Here is a 15,466-nt window from a genome sequence, read left to right as displayed (position 1 = left end):
CTGTGGGAAGCTCTTGGTCCGTATACTGGCAGCTTTTTTCAGCTTTGTCTCTAGGTAACATATATAGTAAAGGTACCATGACAAGTGGTGATAGCTGCACCCAGAACAGTCTCTATTTTTAAACAAATTCATAGCTCCTTCTAGGAGCCACCATGGTGGCTTTCTCAAGGCTTGGTCATTGCTGAGTGAAGAGACAGTCACCTGCTTCCAGTCTCTGGGCCAGGAAGGCAGGAGGTGGGAGGCCTGGGAAGGGACAGAAGGTGTCAAACACCAGGTAAGACTCTCAAGTGAGGCATGACTGGGCCCTGCATCTCCTTCCAGGGCCCACTTATTTTTTGTTTTATTTTTAAGTCTTTTGTTGAATATGTTACAATATTGCTTCTGTTTTGATGTTTTCGGGCCAAGAGGCATGTGGGATCCTAGCTCCCCCACCAGGGATTGAACCTGCACCCCCTGCATTGGAAGGTGAAGTTTTAACTACTGGACCACCAGGCAAGTTCCCCCCACCACACACACTTGTTTTGTTTTTGCTTTTGTTAAGCTCCAGCTCTAGAATCCTTAGCTCACAGAGCTGGAAAAATCCTTAGACATCATCCATTGAATCATATTATTTTACAGATGAGCAAACTGAGGTCCAGAGGGGTAGCAGCTTACCTAGGCCCCTGTCTGTTGCTCTTCCCCCAAACATCTCAGCTAGTCAGGCATGATTATAACCTGGATGCTGGCCTGAAATTGGTTTCTTTTTGCCCCAAATCTGGAGGAGAGGGCCCTGGGAAGACAGCAGGAGAGAGAGGGGAGAAAAAGTGGTTTTTCCACCTATCCTTCTCAACCTCACCTGTTGGACCCTCCAAAAATGTCTCCAGCTGGAAGGAAGGACATCTAGTCCAACACTCTCATCCTACAAGAAATAGAGGCTCACAGAGATGAAGGGATTTGTCCAGGGTCACACTGGGAGACCTGGGCCATACTTAGGCATCCTGAGGGCAGTTTGCGTTACAGTTCTCTGTGACATGCCTTTTGCTTTGTGTCTTGGGGCACATGAATTTTTTGCCCTGAAATAAACTCATTTTTGGCTCTTGTGTGTTTGCTCAGTCGCTCTGTCATATCCAAGTCTTAGCAACCCCATGGACTGTAGCCTGCCAGGCTCCTCTGTCCATGGACTTGTCCAGGTAAGAATACTGGAGTGGGTTGCCATTTCTTACTCCAGGGAATCTTTCTGAAGCAGGGACTGAACCCACGTCTCTCGCATCTCCTGCATTGGCAGGCGGATTCTTTACCACTGCGCCACCTGGGAAGGCCCTTGGCTCTTGGGCATATTGTAAATCACCCATGGGCAGGACTGAACCTTAAAGCATCCTGAAGGAATGAAGATCCAGCCTAAACTCTGAAGCCCAGCACTACTCTGGATGCCGTCATCACATCTAATTTGGGATTTTCAGAGGGTCAGAGCTGAAAGGGACCACAGAAAACAGCAGTCCAGTCCTGTCTCCCAGATAAGGACACCAAAGCCTAGAGGGACTTACCCAATAGCACACCGGGATGGAGTGATCCTGTGCTGTGCTGTGCTGTGCTTAATCACTCAGTTCTGTCTGATTCTTTTCAAACCCCATGGACTACTGCCCTCTGTCCCTGGGGATTTTCCAGGCAAGAATACTGGAGAGCGTTGCCATACCCTCCTCCAGGGGATCTTTCTGACCCAGGAATTGAACCAGGATCTCCTGCCATTGCAGGTGGATTCTTTACCAGCTGAGCTACCAGGAAAGCCCTGAATGATCCTAGGTCCCAGGTTTTCTTGTCTCCCATCCTGTTTTCTTATTTTTTGCCATCCCCAAAGTAACTAGTATTGTGCTGACCTCATGATTTTTCAATGAGGTCAATAAATTCTTACTGAATGAACTAAAAACAACATGTTTCTATGAACAAGTTGCCCTTGGTAATTGACAAAAGTGTTAAAGAATGCCTATTTCCTGTGATAAATATCTAGTAAATGTGTGTTGCATGAGTTTATCCACTTAGTTCTTCCTTGTTCTGTATTATTTTCCACTTGATGCTGTATTTAGGCACAGCTGTGGTGACTATTTCCCCACCAGGCAGTCTTTGGAGGCCAGCAGGGCCACCTAAAGTGTTGCTCCACTGGAGACCAGAATTGTAGGCTGGAATACTCTACAAGGGTTGCCCCAGAGCCTCTAGAATTCTATCCACGGATCTGGGTGAGAGTTTCAGGTGAGGGCACATTGGTACTGGGTGCCTCATCTGTTCCGCCAAACAATACTAACTTTATTTATTAATTAAAAAAAATATTTATTTGGCCGGACCAGATCTTAGTTGTGTGACTTGGAATCTTTGATCTTTAGTTGTGGCATGAGGAATTGGCAGCATTCAGTTGTGGCATGTGGGATCTAGTTCCCTGACCAGGGATGGAACCTGGGCTCCCAGTCACTGGATCACCAGGGAAGTCCCCAGGCAATGCTGACTTTAGATGCTGGGTGAGTGAGAGAGGGTGGAGGAGATGGGGGTATCTGTGAGTTCCACAGCATCCACTGATTAGGGAGGAAGGCTGCCCTCTGTCTTGCTCCAAGAACTGGCCAGGACATTTCTGGTGACTTCCAACAGGAGTAGGAGCTCCCAGAGCCCTTGGCAGTGTTGCTCACCAGTCCTCATTCCTCTTCCCAGCCCTGATGCCTCCTTCTCAAAGTCCAATGGTGCTGCCAACCCGTCAGGTTATAGGTTAAACACCTGGCTCTTCTCCAAGATTAATGTCCTTCTACCAAGAATCCAAATTCACTACTGGGTCCCAGGGTCAGAAGTTTTCCAGTCAACTAGTTGATCTCTTCTGCCTCATCATTCTACATGGGGAATCTGAGGCACTGGTTAAGGAGACAACCTTGTAATTCCCATTTCCATGGTGAATGGTCCTGGCAATGGCTCACCTTAGGAACTCCTAGGGCTTCCCTGGTAGCTCAGCTGGTAAAGGATCTGTCTGCAATGCAGGAGATCTGGATTTGATTTCTGGGTGGGGAAGATCCCCTGGAGGAGATGTCTTGCCTGGGAAATCTTGCCTGGGAAATCCTATGGACAGAGGAGCCTGGCAGGCTACAGTCCATGGGGTCAGAAAGAGCAGACTTGACTAACACTTTCACTTTCACTGGTGGCTCAGACCGTAAAGAATCCACCTGCAATATGGGAGACCTGGGTTGGGAAGATTCCCTGGATGAGGGCATGGCAATCCACTCCAGTATTCTTGCCTGGAAAATCCCCGTGGACAGAGGAGCCTGGTGGGCTACAATACATGGAGTCACAAAGAGACGGACATGACTGAGCGACTAAGCACAGCACAGCACAGGGACTCATAACAAAAGATAGTTTTATTCTCTGTGAGAGACCTCTAAGATCCTTAAAGGTAGTTTCATTTCTATATCTCCAGCACTTTCTGTTTATACTCAAGAAACATAAGAAGAATTCATGGGGAAATATTTAATCCCACTTCAGCTCAGTTCAGTTCAGTTCAGTCGCTCAGTCGTGTCCGACTCTTTGCGACCCCATGAATCGCAGCATGCCAGGCCTTCCTGTCCATCACCAACTCCCGGAGTTCACCCAGACTCACGTCCATCGAGTCAGTGATGTCATCCAGCCATCTCATCCTCTGTCGTCCTCTTCTCCTCCTGCCCCAATCCCTCCCAGCATCAGAGTCTTTTCCAATGAGTCAACTCTTCCCATGAGGTGGCCAAAGTACTGGAGTTTCAGCTTTAGCATCATTCCTTCCAAAGAAATCCCAGGGCTGATCTCCTTCAGAATGGACTGGTTGGATCTCCTTGCAGTCCAAGGGACTCTCAAGAGTCTTCTCCAACACCACAGTTCCAAAGCATCAATTCTTCGGCGCTCAGCCTTCTTCACAGTCCAACTCTCACATCCATACATGACCACAGGAAAAACCATAGCCTTGACTAGACGAACCTTTGTTGGCAAAGTAATGTCTCAGCTTTTGAATATGCTATCTAGGTTGGTCATAACTTTCCTTCCAAGGAGTAAGCGTCTCTTAATTTCATGGCTGCAGTCACCATCTGCAGTGATTTTGGAGCCCAAAAAAATAAAGTCTGACACTGTTTCCACTGTTTCCCCATCTATTTCCCATGAAGTGGTGGGACCGGATGCCATGATCTTCATTTTCTGAAGCCATTTAAGCCAACTTTTTCACTCTCCTCTTTCACTTTTATCAAGAAGCTTTTGAGTTCCTCTTCACTTTCTGCCATAAGGGTGGTGTCATCTGCATATCTGAGGTTATTGATATTTCTCCCGGCAATCTTGATTCCAGCTTGTGCTTCTTCCAGTCCAGCGTTTCTCATGATGTACTCTGCATATAAGTTAAATAAACAGGGTGACAATATACAGCCTTGACGTACTCCTTTTCCTATTTGGAACCAGTCTGTTGTTCCATGTCCAGTTCTAAGTGTTGCTTCCTGACCTGCATACAAATTTCTCAAGAGGCAGATCAGGTGGTCTGATATTCCATCCCATTTACCAGATAAGAAAAAATCTGGACTCATCAGGGCCAGATGTGGTGAATTTTTCTAACTTCTGGGGCATTTGGCTATGGCAGGGACAAGGTGTTCATCTCAGAAACCTCCAGAGATTGGGGCTAGAGTGTTGAACTTGGGAGTCCAGTTACCCCAGGTCCTTTCCCTAGTATCTGGGCTATAGCCAGAGAGATCTGAGTTTGAATCCGAGTTCTTGCTTGCATGAATTCTGTGTCTCTGGGCAAGATTCTCAGTCCCTTCATCTGTGGAATGGGAAGGGCTTGGCCATAAGACATATATTGACATCTATTGTACCTGATGGGAAGATTTTTCCCCATCTTCTGAGATCCTGAGAGAAAAATTCTAGAGTCTTCAATGTCCCTGAACCTGTATCTGCTATGTGTCAGGTGGAGTGCTAGGTGCTAGAAAGGCAAAAAAATATATATGATCTTAGTGTTTTTTCCAGGCAATTCCTACTCTGCTTGGGGAGGCAAAACATAAGCAGTGAAAAAGCAAAACTTCAACCTAACCTAACCACCCAAGAGATGTCATAGATTGCATAAGAATCACAGCAAATGGAGGACTTCCCTAGCAGTCCAGTGGTTAAGACTCCTTCTTTCAACACAGGGGGCATGGGTCTGATCCCTGGTGAGAGATCAAAGGTCCCACATGTCGTGTGGCTTGGCTAGGAAAAAAACAAGAATGACAGCAAATGGCACCATCATTATAGGACAGACACAAGAAGACCCCTGTCTTGGAGTGACATGGAATGACTTTTTGAGGTGGCCTTTCTGCTCAGAGTCCACAGTCAAAAACTGTTTATCTTTAGGACTTCGGTGGTGGTTGTTCAGTGGTTAAGAATCTGCCTTGCAATGCAGGAGATATTGGTTCCATCCTTGGTTGGAGACCTAAGATCCCACAAACTGCAGAGCAACTAAGCCTGCCTGATGCAAGGAAAGATCCATATGACACAACAAAGAGCTTGTGAGCAGCAACTAAGACTCAACGCAGCCAAATAAATAAATATTTCAAAAAATAAGTTATCTTAAAAAAAAAAAAACTGCTCACCTTTGCTTAATCATTTAATACTCCTCAGAGGAAGAGATGGACACTAATCCAATAGCGCTATAAATAGATGTATATTTACAAATTGTTATCAGGGTCAATGAAGGCATGCAACCTTAACATAACAAGAGGATCCAACTTAAAAGGACCAAAGAAGGCCTCTTACAGGAAGTTTTTTATATATATATATATTTTTGGACCATGCCCATGCAGCTTGTGGGATCTTTGTTCCCCAACCAGGGATTGAACCCAGGCCCTTGGCAGTGAAAGCATGGGGTCTTAAGGAAGTGATATTTAATTGAGCGCTATGGATGAATAAGAGTTAGCCAGGCCAAGAAGAGGGGAGGGGAGCATTTCAGAAAGAGAAAAAACTGACCACCCTGTGCAAAGGTCCTGAGGAACAAGAGACTAGCTTTTCAAGGCTGTGAGAGAAAGCCACAACGGCTGAAGTACAGAGAGCTAAAGGAAGAGAGGTGAGGTGGGACCAGATCCATGTAGAAATTTCTAGGCTGTTTTTTTTTTTTTTTTTTCTTTTTCAAATATGAGGAGAGGACCAGCTGCAGCAAAATTATTAAAAATGAAGATTCTAGGCCCATCCCCACTGAAAAACAAACACTGTGACTAGGGTTCAGGAGTCAGCATTTTGAACATGTTCTTTAGGTAATTTGTGAGTACCCTAAAGTTTGAAAGCCAGTTTTCTGGGCCAGATACAGATTTTAGTGACAAAAATGGACAGCTTTTAAGCCCTCCCTTGATTAAATTTGTGTTCTGAAAAGGTCATTCTGGCTGTGGGAGATGGCTGGGATGATGCAGCGAGTGGACTGGCCAGGGCGGCGGCTAGAATATCTCAAATGAGAGATGATTTGACTTCAAAAAAGGGGTGGGGATGAAGATGGGTGAGACTTATTCATGAGCTACTTTGTAGGAAGAACCTTTTATTATTTATTATAGAAACATTTATATATTCACTTTTTCCGATCAGATAAATGATACATGATAGTTGCAAAATTTCAGATATACAGAAAAAGATAAAACAGGAAAGCAAAGGTAAATATTTTGGCATAAATTCTTATAGGCTTATTAATACACATTCATATTCAGACATATGGATGTAGTATGTAGTTTGTTGTTTATAATAATGGAAGAGGGAGGGACAAAAAAATAATGTAACAATTCTGTAGTACTTGTTTCCTGATTTTCAAGAAAACCACGTATCTTGAGCATCTTTTAAGGTCTATACAGATTTGTATCATTTTAAATGTCTGGATCTGGATGGGATTCCACTGAGTAGATGCGCCCTAGTTTATTTGCTAATCCTCTCCTGATGGATAGTTAGGTTGTTTCCAACTTTTCACATCATTAGAAGCAATCTCTTTCCTTCCGTACTCATTTTTGAGCACAGCAATGTTATTTCCTGAGGATACATTTTAGTTAGTGGAATTAGTGAGTTACTGAGTTGTAGAAGAGGATGGCACCGAAGCCAGGGACCGGAAGTCTTCCTTTTGAAGGCCTTGGACTGTTACAACCCTGCCCTGGCCTTTCCCAGTCTTTTTTTTTTTTTGGCTTGACACAGATTTAGTGTGTGCGGTCGGAGCTGGCGGGTTCGAGGCTTGTCCCAGACATCCACCCCCAGCATGGCCCACTAGCTGGGGCCTCCAAGGCCCTCCCAGCCCCTAGGAATCCATCCCCAGGTCCCCTCCCCCACCGCGGGAGGGCGTGTTAGGGAGAAGCTTAAGCAGGCAACGATTGCACCATCCATGGTCTGAAAAGGAAGTGGAGGAAGCGCAGGGAGGAAAATCGTGCATCCCAAGGGCCGAGCCCCCAGGAACCAAACCCGTAAGCCCGCAACGCTCCTTCCAACATTGCTCACAGGGCTCGGATCCCTTGCCTTCCTCCCCCTCCCCAGCCCAACCCTTTGCGGGTACTGGCCCTTTAAGAAGCTGTCACGGTGGCGCTGTTGGCCCCGCCCGGCGGGGAGGGCCAAGAAAGAGGGGAGGGGTTGGTGGCGGCTGAAGTTGAGGGGGGGGGGGGTCTGGGTCTATTTTTAGCACTGGGCAGGGTCACGTGACGGGAGTGACGTCTCCGAATGTTGTTGTTGGTGGCGGCGGCGAGCGGAGCCGGAGGAGCCGCCGCAAAGATGGAGGAGCCGTCGAGGAGGTGCTGCCGCTGCTGCCGCCGCCGCTGCTGCCGCCGCCGCCCGCGAAGCCGGAGCTCGAGCCGCAGGGGGTGAGCGCGCCGCACCGGCCCCGATCCCATCTCCCCCAGGCTCCCCGGACGCGACACAGCGCCCCCTCCTCCTGCCGTCGCTGCCCGCGGGCTCCCCGAGCGCGCGCCGAGCTCCGCGCCCCTCTTCCTTCCTCCCGGCGCCCGGGTGCCAGGCGGCGCCCCCCGGGAGCATCGCCAGCCCGGGAGCCGGGCCTCGGGGTTACTACCCGCGCCCCTCCCTGCCCCTCCCAGGCAGGGGCGCCTTCCCTACAGGTAAGGGAGGGGCCCGTCTTCCCGCGACCCACACCCCCAAATGGCCGGGAGACCGGCCGGGGCTGTCTGATTTGCCCTCTCCCGGGCGGCGCGCTGTCGTTGCAGAGCGATTTGAGCCCTGCACCCGAATTCTTTGCAGACCCTTCTTGGACAGCCTTTCTTGGTACTCTGAGGTGAGGGGCGCCCCCACCCCACAGAGCTTCTACCCATACCTCGGAACGCATCCTTGATTTTGTGTCCTTGACTTACATGCCCGAGGAGGGGGCCAGTGGGCCCACCTTACTTCTCTCTCCCATTATTCGCACCCCCTCCCTAGTGAGGCGTTACTGCGTTTGTTCCCACCCTCTTCTCCCGTCTGACACCCTGGAGCCAGAGAGAGAGCTAGGAGATGAAAGCTACCCGCCTCCCCCCCCCCCCCCACACACTTCTTGTCTGGGGTGGATGCCCCCCATTTTTCATCCTGGGTCTGTGTCTCACAGAGGGAGGGGGCGCTGCCCGTGCCTTTTAAATTGGGGGGAGCTGCTTCCTTACCCCACCCTTCTCTGGGGTCCTGGGGGAGATGAGAACTGGCTGGGTAATAAGTAATTAATCTGGGAGGCTGGTTGGTGGGGGAGAAGAGGGGAAGGTGGGAGTGCCGCATTTTGGGGAGGAGGTGACCACCTGATACTCCCCGGTTGGCCTTCTGAGGTGAGGTGTATCCCTAAAGAGGAAGGGTGGCAGCTGCAGCTGCTTTGGGGTGCTCAAGAGACCCACCGCTCTGACAGTGACCACTGTGCTTCTGGGGCCTGGAATTAGCTTCGGCGGTTGGGATAAGTGGGTTTGGTGGTAACTGGGTTCCAGGTCCAACTGGGAGGGAAGGATGGAGTCAGACCATAGGAACAAAAGGAGGCAGGGGATGAGAGATCCAGGAGTCTTAGCCAAAAGGACCCCTGACCAGTTTGCTTTGGAGAACTGGAGCCTGGAGATGGGTCCTGCCTTGGGCCTCTTCAGGTTTAGAGGATGTAGGCAGGAAGGGTCCTCCGTTTGAGTTCTAGGCACCAGAGTTCCTCAGCCTGTGCTGGCTGTTGAGACGCTGGGCTGGGCTGGGCATGGTGGGTGAGCCATGTTGGGGGCTGCCTGCTTTTTCATTTCAGTCTTCCCTCCTTCCTCTTCGTCCTAAACACAAAGCTTGGGGAGCTCTTGGTTTGCCTTCTGCCCCTTCTCTTGAAACCTCCCTTTGCTTTTCTCCCCTTGGACTTGATTGTGGGCTGTGTCCAGACAAGGCAGGCGGGGGGTCTCTAAGTTAGAGGACTGGGTCCCCAGCATCTCCACTCTGTCCTGGGAAGGTATGCTTGTGTGGGGCCGGAGAGCAGATACAGGGTGCAGTTTACTTGGGGGCAAGGATGGAGGGCACATTAGCTCTGTGCCAGCCTCCCCTTCCCAGTATACCCTCCTCTGTGGCTGGATGGAGTAACGGGGTGGGGGTGGGGGGGTGGCTGGCAGTATCACATGCCCCACCCACTCTAAGTAGCTGCAGAGACAAAGGTTTGCTTTCCCTTCCCTAGGGGTGGCATGTTAGCTGTGTGTTTAGAAATGGGGCCTGGGGATGTTGGGGGGGGCACGGGTAGTTTGTGTTTCTGCAGGGAGGAGGGGGGCAACAGCTATAGGAGCTGGGGGGAGTGCAGTTGGTGCTGAAGTACCAGCTGCTCTTTAATAATTAATTCTTCCTACTCACATCCCTTTGAGGAGGGATGTCTGGAACACGGCATCAGGCTCAGCCAGCCTGCTAGAGGACGCACTCCTCTTGGTGGGGGGTGGGGGGGAGACGGCGAGGGGGGGCGGTTCTTGGCATTTTTGGAGCACTGTCGCTTGCTCATGAATGAAAACCTGATGCAGCCCGTGAGGAGGCCTATTGTAGCCGACTTTGGCTAATTAAACTTTCTCTGCCTTTCTTCTCCCCCACCCCACCTCACCCCAGCCCCAGCCCCAGCCTTTTCTTGAATGGGGACCCTGTCTGGTACTGCTGGTGAGGGGGTATCCTTCTGCCTGAGGTTTTAGGGCAAACAGACCCGGTCTTCTGCCCTCTGCCTCATCCCTCCCTCCCCTCTCACCACCCCCCATCTTTTTTTTCTAGAAATAGCAGCCTCCCTCCATCTGGCTTGTGCAGATGCCTGGAGCTGCGTCTGAGCAGACAAACAGAAATGGGCCGATTGCAAAAATGAATTTGTCAGCCTGGTGCCTTTTTTCCTCCCCTGTCGCCCTCCCCCCTCCTTTAGTTTGGGCCCTGACATCCAAGTCAGCCACCCCTCCTGGCTCTGATCAGCCTCCAGGCTTCTGGTGGGCCAGCTTGTGGGAAGGCTCCAGGCTGGAGAAAGTGATCAACCAGAGCCCTGGTCAGGAGGGGTCAAGATGAGAGTTCCTTTGTGCCTTAGGATGGGATGTTTGGGCTCCTGGCTTTCTGATGAAGACTTTGGGGGCACATCTCAGACTGGGAGTAGTCTCACAGGATTTGGTCTGGACAGCTCACCTGGGAGGGGAGGGGTCCCTGGCCGGCCTCAGTGCTCAAGACTTGGGCCTGTCTTGAGCAGGGCTGGAGCTGGTGTGTTGGGAGAGGGAACTGCCTCGTGGTGGTGGAGTTCAGGTTCCTTGAGGGATGAAATACTTGTGGGGCTGCATTGTGAACTTGGGGCTTTTGAGGCAGCGCATCCTTGCCTGTCCCTCACTTGTCTGCCCTTCTCCTCCCACCCTCCACCGGAGATTGTATTGCCTCTTGAGTGGAGTGAGGCGTATCACCCTAGGGTGTTTTGCCCTTCCTTCCCCGGCTTAGCCATGAGCTTGTAGGGTGAGATGCAGCTGGTTTTCTGCCGCCCTGGCTGGAGGTGGGAGGTGGGTTTGGATCCTGGAGTGGGACAGAGGTCTGACTGGAAGACAAGAGTTCTCAGGGGGTGCGGACAGGACCCTGGGGTCTTCCTGCTTGTGATGTCACGGAAGCCAGGCTGCTCACTGCTCCCGTGCAGGGAGCCACGGAGCTCTTGGTCCCCAACTGCCCCCCGCCCCCGACCTTCCTATATCAGTGGTCAGCAGTGAGTTTCTCCGGCTGAGGAGGGACCAGACAGCTCAGGTTTTCACCATTAAGCTCCCCTTTTCCCCCTTCAGCCCTTCCCCCCACCCCCAGTCAAATATCTATGCCTGTCCCCATGAACGATCAAAGTGAATGCTGCTTTGTTTCCCAGGGAGGCTTCCTGGGAGTGTTGGCAGACACTCTTTGCAGGTGGACGGGGGCCCAGGGGTCCTGTTACATGCGGTAGGGTGGGCCGGAGTGCAGCCTTTCAGAGCCCGGAGCCTCCTGGGAGTTCTGGGAGCCCCTCCCTTCCTCTTCTCTCCAGGGGTTGAGGACTGATGGGGGCTCAGGGCGGATCTTAACCTAGTTTTTGGCCAGTGGAGACTCTGCCGCTCCTGAGAGCCCTGTTGTGGAGGTTCCTTTCACTGAGGAGACGGGCTGGGTCACTCGGGCTGCTGGGAATCGTGGGAAATTCTGAACCTGTGTTCCCCAGCCCACGGGAAAGGGTGTGAGCAGGACCGGGCGCCAGCCCTGGGGTGGGCATGGGCTGAGCTGTCTGCCCACGCGGGCCCTGCCAGGGCACCAACAGCCCCACCTGCTGCATTCCTGAGCTTGGCCCCAACCCTGCACAGCCTCTTCTGACCTTGCCCTACACCTGTGCCTGCTGGGAGCCATTCAGCCCCTTCTCTCGGCCTACTCCCATCTCCCAATCTGAGCGCACCTTTCCCTGGGTACCGAGTCAGGGATTGGTTGGCTTTGTGACCTTTGTTTTGGTTAAGCCTGTGCCCCCTCCTGTTGCCCTTTCCATCGTGACATCGTCCGGGCACAAGACAGTGTAGAATGCCAGCTGGGGAAGGCTGGGCTCCTGAGATTCACCAAGTCAGCTTTGTCGATGGGCCCCTTCCTGCTGGGATTGTGGTCCTCCCTCCGAACCTCCTCCCAGTGCCTGCCTTCGTTTTCCCTGCAGGGGCTGTTCCAGGCATTAGACGTAGAGAGGTCTGTGTGACTCTGGTGCTGGAGAGTGGGCTACCCTGACTTCCTGCTTCTTCCTGTGAGGCTGGGCTGGCGAAGGGGAAGGAGAGGCCTGGTGGGTTCTCAACAGTCCCTTGGCCAGTCCCGGGGGCAGTAGAAGACTTGAGATCTTCCTAGTATATGTGCAGTACACCTGTGTGTGTGTCAATGTTTGTGTTCTTGTATCTCTGCCATGGCTGAGTCCTGGGCTCCTCGGCCCCGTATGGACCTCATGCCTGGCCATCCTTGATGAGAATGCAAAGTTTACCAAGAATTAATCCGGACAGGAGGTAGGCTGTCCAGGGGCAGAAGTGACTGCCTCTTCCTAGTTTTGGGAACAGAGTTAGGGTTTAAAACTTGGGCCCTGCCTATTGCTTCCTGTTCCCTCCATTTCACTAGGTGTTGGAAGGCCTGCCTTCGTTTGGAGAAAAATGAATGAGATCATGTCTAGGGTGGATCATGAACTCTTTAGGGATGGGCCCAGGTGGGTGCGTGTATAGTGTCTGAAGCTTGAGGGCTAGCTGTGGGGCCAGAGGGGGTTGGGGAGCTGGAGGAGTGGAGACAGTTGGCAGACACATGGTTCTGTAATACTGGGACATCCTCTCTTACTCTACTGGCCTCAGCAGGCCTGCTGCTGGGTCTCTTGGTGTCTTTGTACAAACTGGAAAACAGCGTCCCTTATTCTGGGTGGATTCAGCCTGTGTAGCTTGGCAGGCAGAACAGAGGCTGGGTTTCAGACCTCGTTGCGTGGGGCACAACCTATACAACACATGCAAGGCCCTGGGTGCAGGCCTTGGACCCCTAGTCCAGAGGGCACCGGATGTGGGATAAATGTGTCCGTCTTTCGAAATTCTTAGAAACAGCATGGTTAATGGGTAGAGAAAGAGCAGTTGTTGCCCTGTTTCTCTGAGGGCAACCTATTGTTGAATGGGGGAGACCAAGACAGAAAGAAGCACGTGGCGTTTTCAGGGTTGGGTGACGTCAAGGTCCGGGAGTAGGGAGAAGATGAGCACCAAGCTCAGGCTGTGGGGCTGGAGGACCAGTCTCGCCCTTAAGTTCTTTGAGGGGCTCCAGATCAGCCCTGCGTCTCTCCACTGCCCTGGACAGAGTTCAGAAGCCTTCCTGCACTTTTACCTTGGCGCATACCCTATCCCGCATTGGGCACCCTTGGGAGTCTCCAAGGTGTCCCCACCTGACAGTGGACATGGTCACCTGAAAGGGAGTTTGGATGTGGTTACCGTAGCCATTTCCCTTCCCATGAGAGCCGGCAGTCTCACCAGTTAGAAAGAGAAGAAACTAGGTCTGGTCCAGTGCTGTGCTGCTGGGCAGGTAGCCCTCCGTCTGTTCCCTAGGTGTAACTGACAAGCTCCAAGGTCTCCCTCCACTCTCAGGTTCCTGAGTTGGGGCCCGCTAACCCTGCTCCATCTCTCCCCAGGAATGCCGTTCTGAATGCCTGACTGCCTCGCCCCGAAGGATGGCCTCGGATGGGCGTTAGAGGCACAGCGGCCCCGGGCTCCTGTCCCGTCCGTCTGTCTGTTATCGTCTGTCTCTCTTGACATCACCGCAGCTCCACCCCCTCCCGTCCCAGCCCCCAACGCCAGCTTCCTGCAGGCCCAGAGCCGGCATGAACTCTCCCACCGAGTCGGGTAAGAGTTGGGAAGCTGGAGAAGGCACCTGGGGTGGTTTTGGATGTAATGGGCTGTATGGGTATATCCACCCCAGGCCAGCTGATCTTCAGGGTCTGAGCCATAAGGGAATGAGGGGTCAGCAGTGGAGAAGCATAGTGAGAAAAGGACAGAGGCAAGCCTGGAGTGATTGACTAAGGGGTAGACCTGAAGTTGATGGGTTGATGGTCCAGCCTAGCCCTGGGAGGGCATGGGTCCAACTGTGATCCCAGGCTGGCCCTCTTGACTCAGGGGCTTTCAATTCCATGCCACCCTGCCCCTGTTCACCAAGACAGGCAGGGGTAAGGGGGCTGTGTGCTCTTGAGCCCCTCTGGGAGGTCTGGGGATAATGTTGGAAGAAGTTCCCTCTGATAGCTGAATGCCCAGCTTCCTTGTCGTGGTGGTGTCCTTTCTTCTGGCTGAAGTTCCATACTTTTTTCCATACTCTGTGTTCCATACTCTTTTTCTTGGTGGAGGTTTGCAAGGCCTCCAGCCTTAGCCTGTGCTGGGATGAGTGGCTTTGGGGTGAGGAGTGGGCAGTGACACGTTGGCAGAGGAGACTTGGCTCTCTTCTTTGAGTCCAAGTAGACATGCCCTGGACAGGGGAGATTCTTAATTTGGGGTCTCCAACTCTGAGATTTCTTATTCCCCTCTGCTCCTAGGAGCCTGCCTAGTGCTGCCAGAAATAGTCTGTGGGTGGGACTCCAGGCAGCTTTGTGCACGGGTGAGTCTGGATGTCTGCCCATGTGGTTGTGTCCAAGCAGCCTGAGCTGGACCCTCAGGGGTTTCACAGGGGGGTCATGGGTCAGTGTGGTCAGAGTAATAACTGCTTTCCCTCCTTGGCTGTCTCCTTCGGCACAGACTTAAAAGGGTCAGAGTCCATCTTGCTCAACTTTAACCACCACCCCACCCCCCACCCCCCAAGCCCTTCCTAGTACATCTTTTTCTACAGGGGTGGGAGATACCTTTCATTCTTTTAGAGACAGGGAAACTAGGGCCTGGAGACTGAAACCAGTTAGCAGGACGGTGCAAAGCAGGATCAGGGAGGAGTCGAGGCCCATCTCATTCCCCGTCATCATCACTGTGTTCGATCTGGTGGCTTCCTGTCGTGAGGACCGCGTGCTGGTGACGTGTGGCCCTGACCACAGTCCCAGGGCTTCCAACAGATTCAGGGAAGCCAGAAGCTGGTGGGATTGGTTGGCTTTGTGACCTTTGTTTTGGTTAAGCCTGTGCCCCCTCCTGTTGCCCTTTCCATTGTGACATCGTCCGGGCACAAGACAGAGTAGAATGCCAGCTGGGGAAGGCTGGGCTCCTGAGATTCACCAAGTCAGCTTTGTCGATGGGCCCCCTTCCGCTGGGATTGTGGTCCCCCCTCCGAACCTCCTGCTAATGCCTGCCTTCGTTTCCCCTGCAGGGGCTGTTCCAGGCATTAGACGTAGAGAGGTCTGTGTGACTCTGGTGCTGGAGGGTGGGCTACTCTGACTTCCTGCTTCCTCCTATGAGGCTGGGCTGGTGAAGGGGAAGGAGAGGCCTGGTGGGTTCTCAACAGTCCCTTGGCCATCTCAGCTGGATGCTGCCCCTCGCAGGGTTGGTTGTGCCTAACAAGAGTGCCAACTGAGCTACAACACTGACCTGTTTGGGAGCCATATCTAGGCACACCAGGCCTGGGGTCTAACTGGTGGCCAGGGGAACGG

The 15,466-nt window shown here is 52.2% G+C and overlaps 1 protein-coding gene and 1 long non-coding RNA gene across 11 annotated transcripts in view; one reads left to right on the top strand and one right to left on the bottom strand.

Moving 5' to 3' along the window:
- The first annotated feature begins 7,648 nt into the window (after positions 1-7,648).
- HDAC5 (histone deacetylase 5) overlaps positions 7,649-15,466 on the top strand; it is a 37,276-nt gene continuing 29,458 nt past the window's right edge. For 5 of the 10 annotated variants that reach the window (XM_059877799.1, XM_005220826.5, XM_024979711.2 and 2 more), the window contains exons 1-2: positions 7,649-7,805; positions 13,544-13,754. In XM_059877799.1, coding sequence (XP_059733782.1) covers positions 13,733-13,754 — 22 coding nt within the window. In that variant the 5' untranslated portion in view covers positions 7,649-7,805; positions 13,544-13,732. Of the gene's footprint in view, positions 8,058-13,543; positions 13,755-15,466 lie in introns of all 10 variants that reach the window. The other 5 variants (XM_024979709.2, XM_024979712.2, XM_015458863.3 and 2 more) reach the window with 3 other exon arrangements.
- LOC132343083 (uncharacterized) lies at positions 13,921-14,816 on the bottom strand. The gene is made up of 2 exons (XR_009491759.1): positions 14,738-14,816; positions 13,921-14,367 (listed from the first exon to the last, which is right to left on the bottom strand). It is a non-coding gene; the product is annotated as an uncharacterized lncRNA (long non-coding RNA).

The sequence above is a fragment of the Bos taurus genome, chromosome 19 (assembly GCF_002263795.3).
Source record: "Bos taurus isolate L1 Dominette 01449 registration number 42190680 breed Hereford chromosome 19, ARS-UCD2.0, whole genome shotgun sequence".
Classification (NCBI taxonomy): Eukaryota; Metazoa; Chordata; class Mammalia; order Artiodactyla; family Bovidae; genus Bos; species Bos taurus.
The sequence above is the reverse complement of the archived record's forward strand: the minus strand, read 5'-3'. Positions and strand labels throughout refer to the sequence as shown.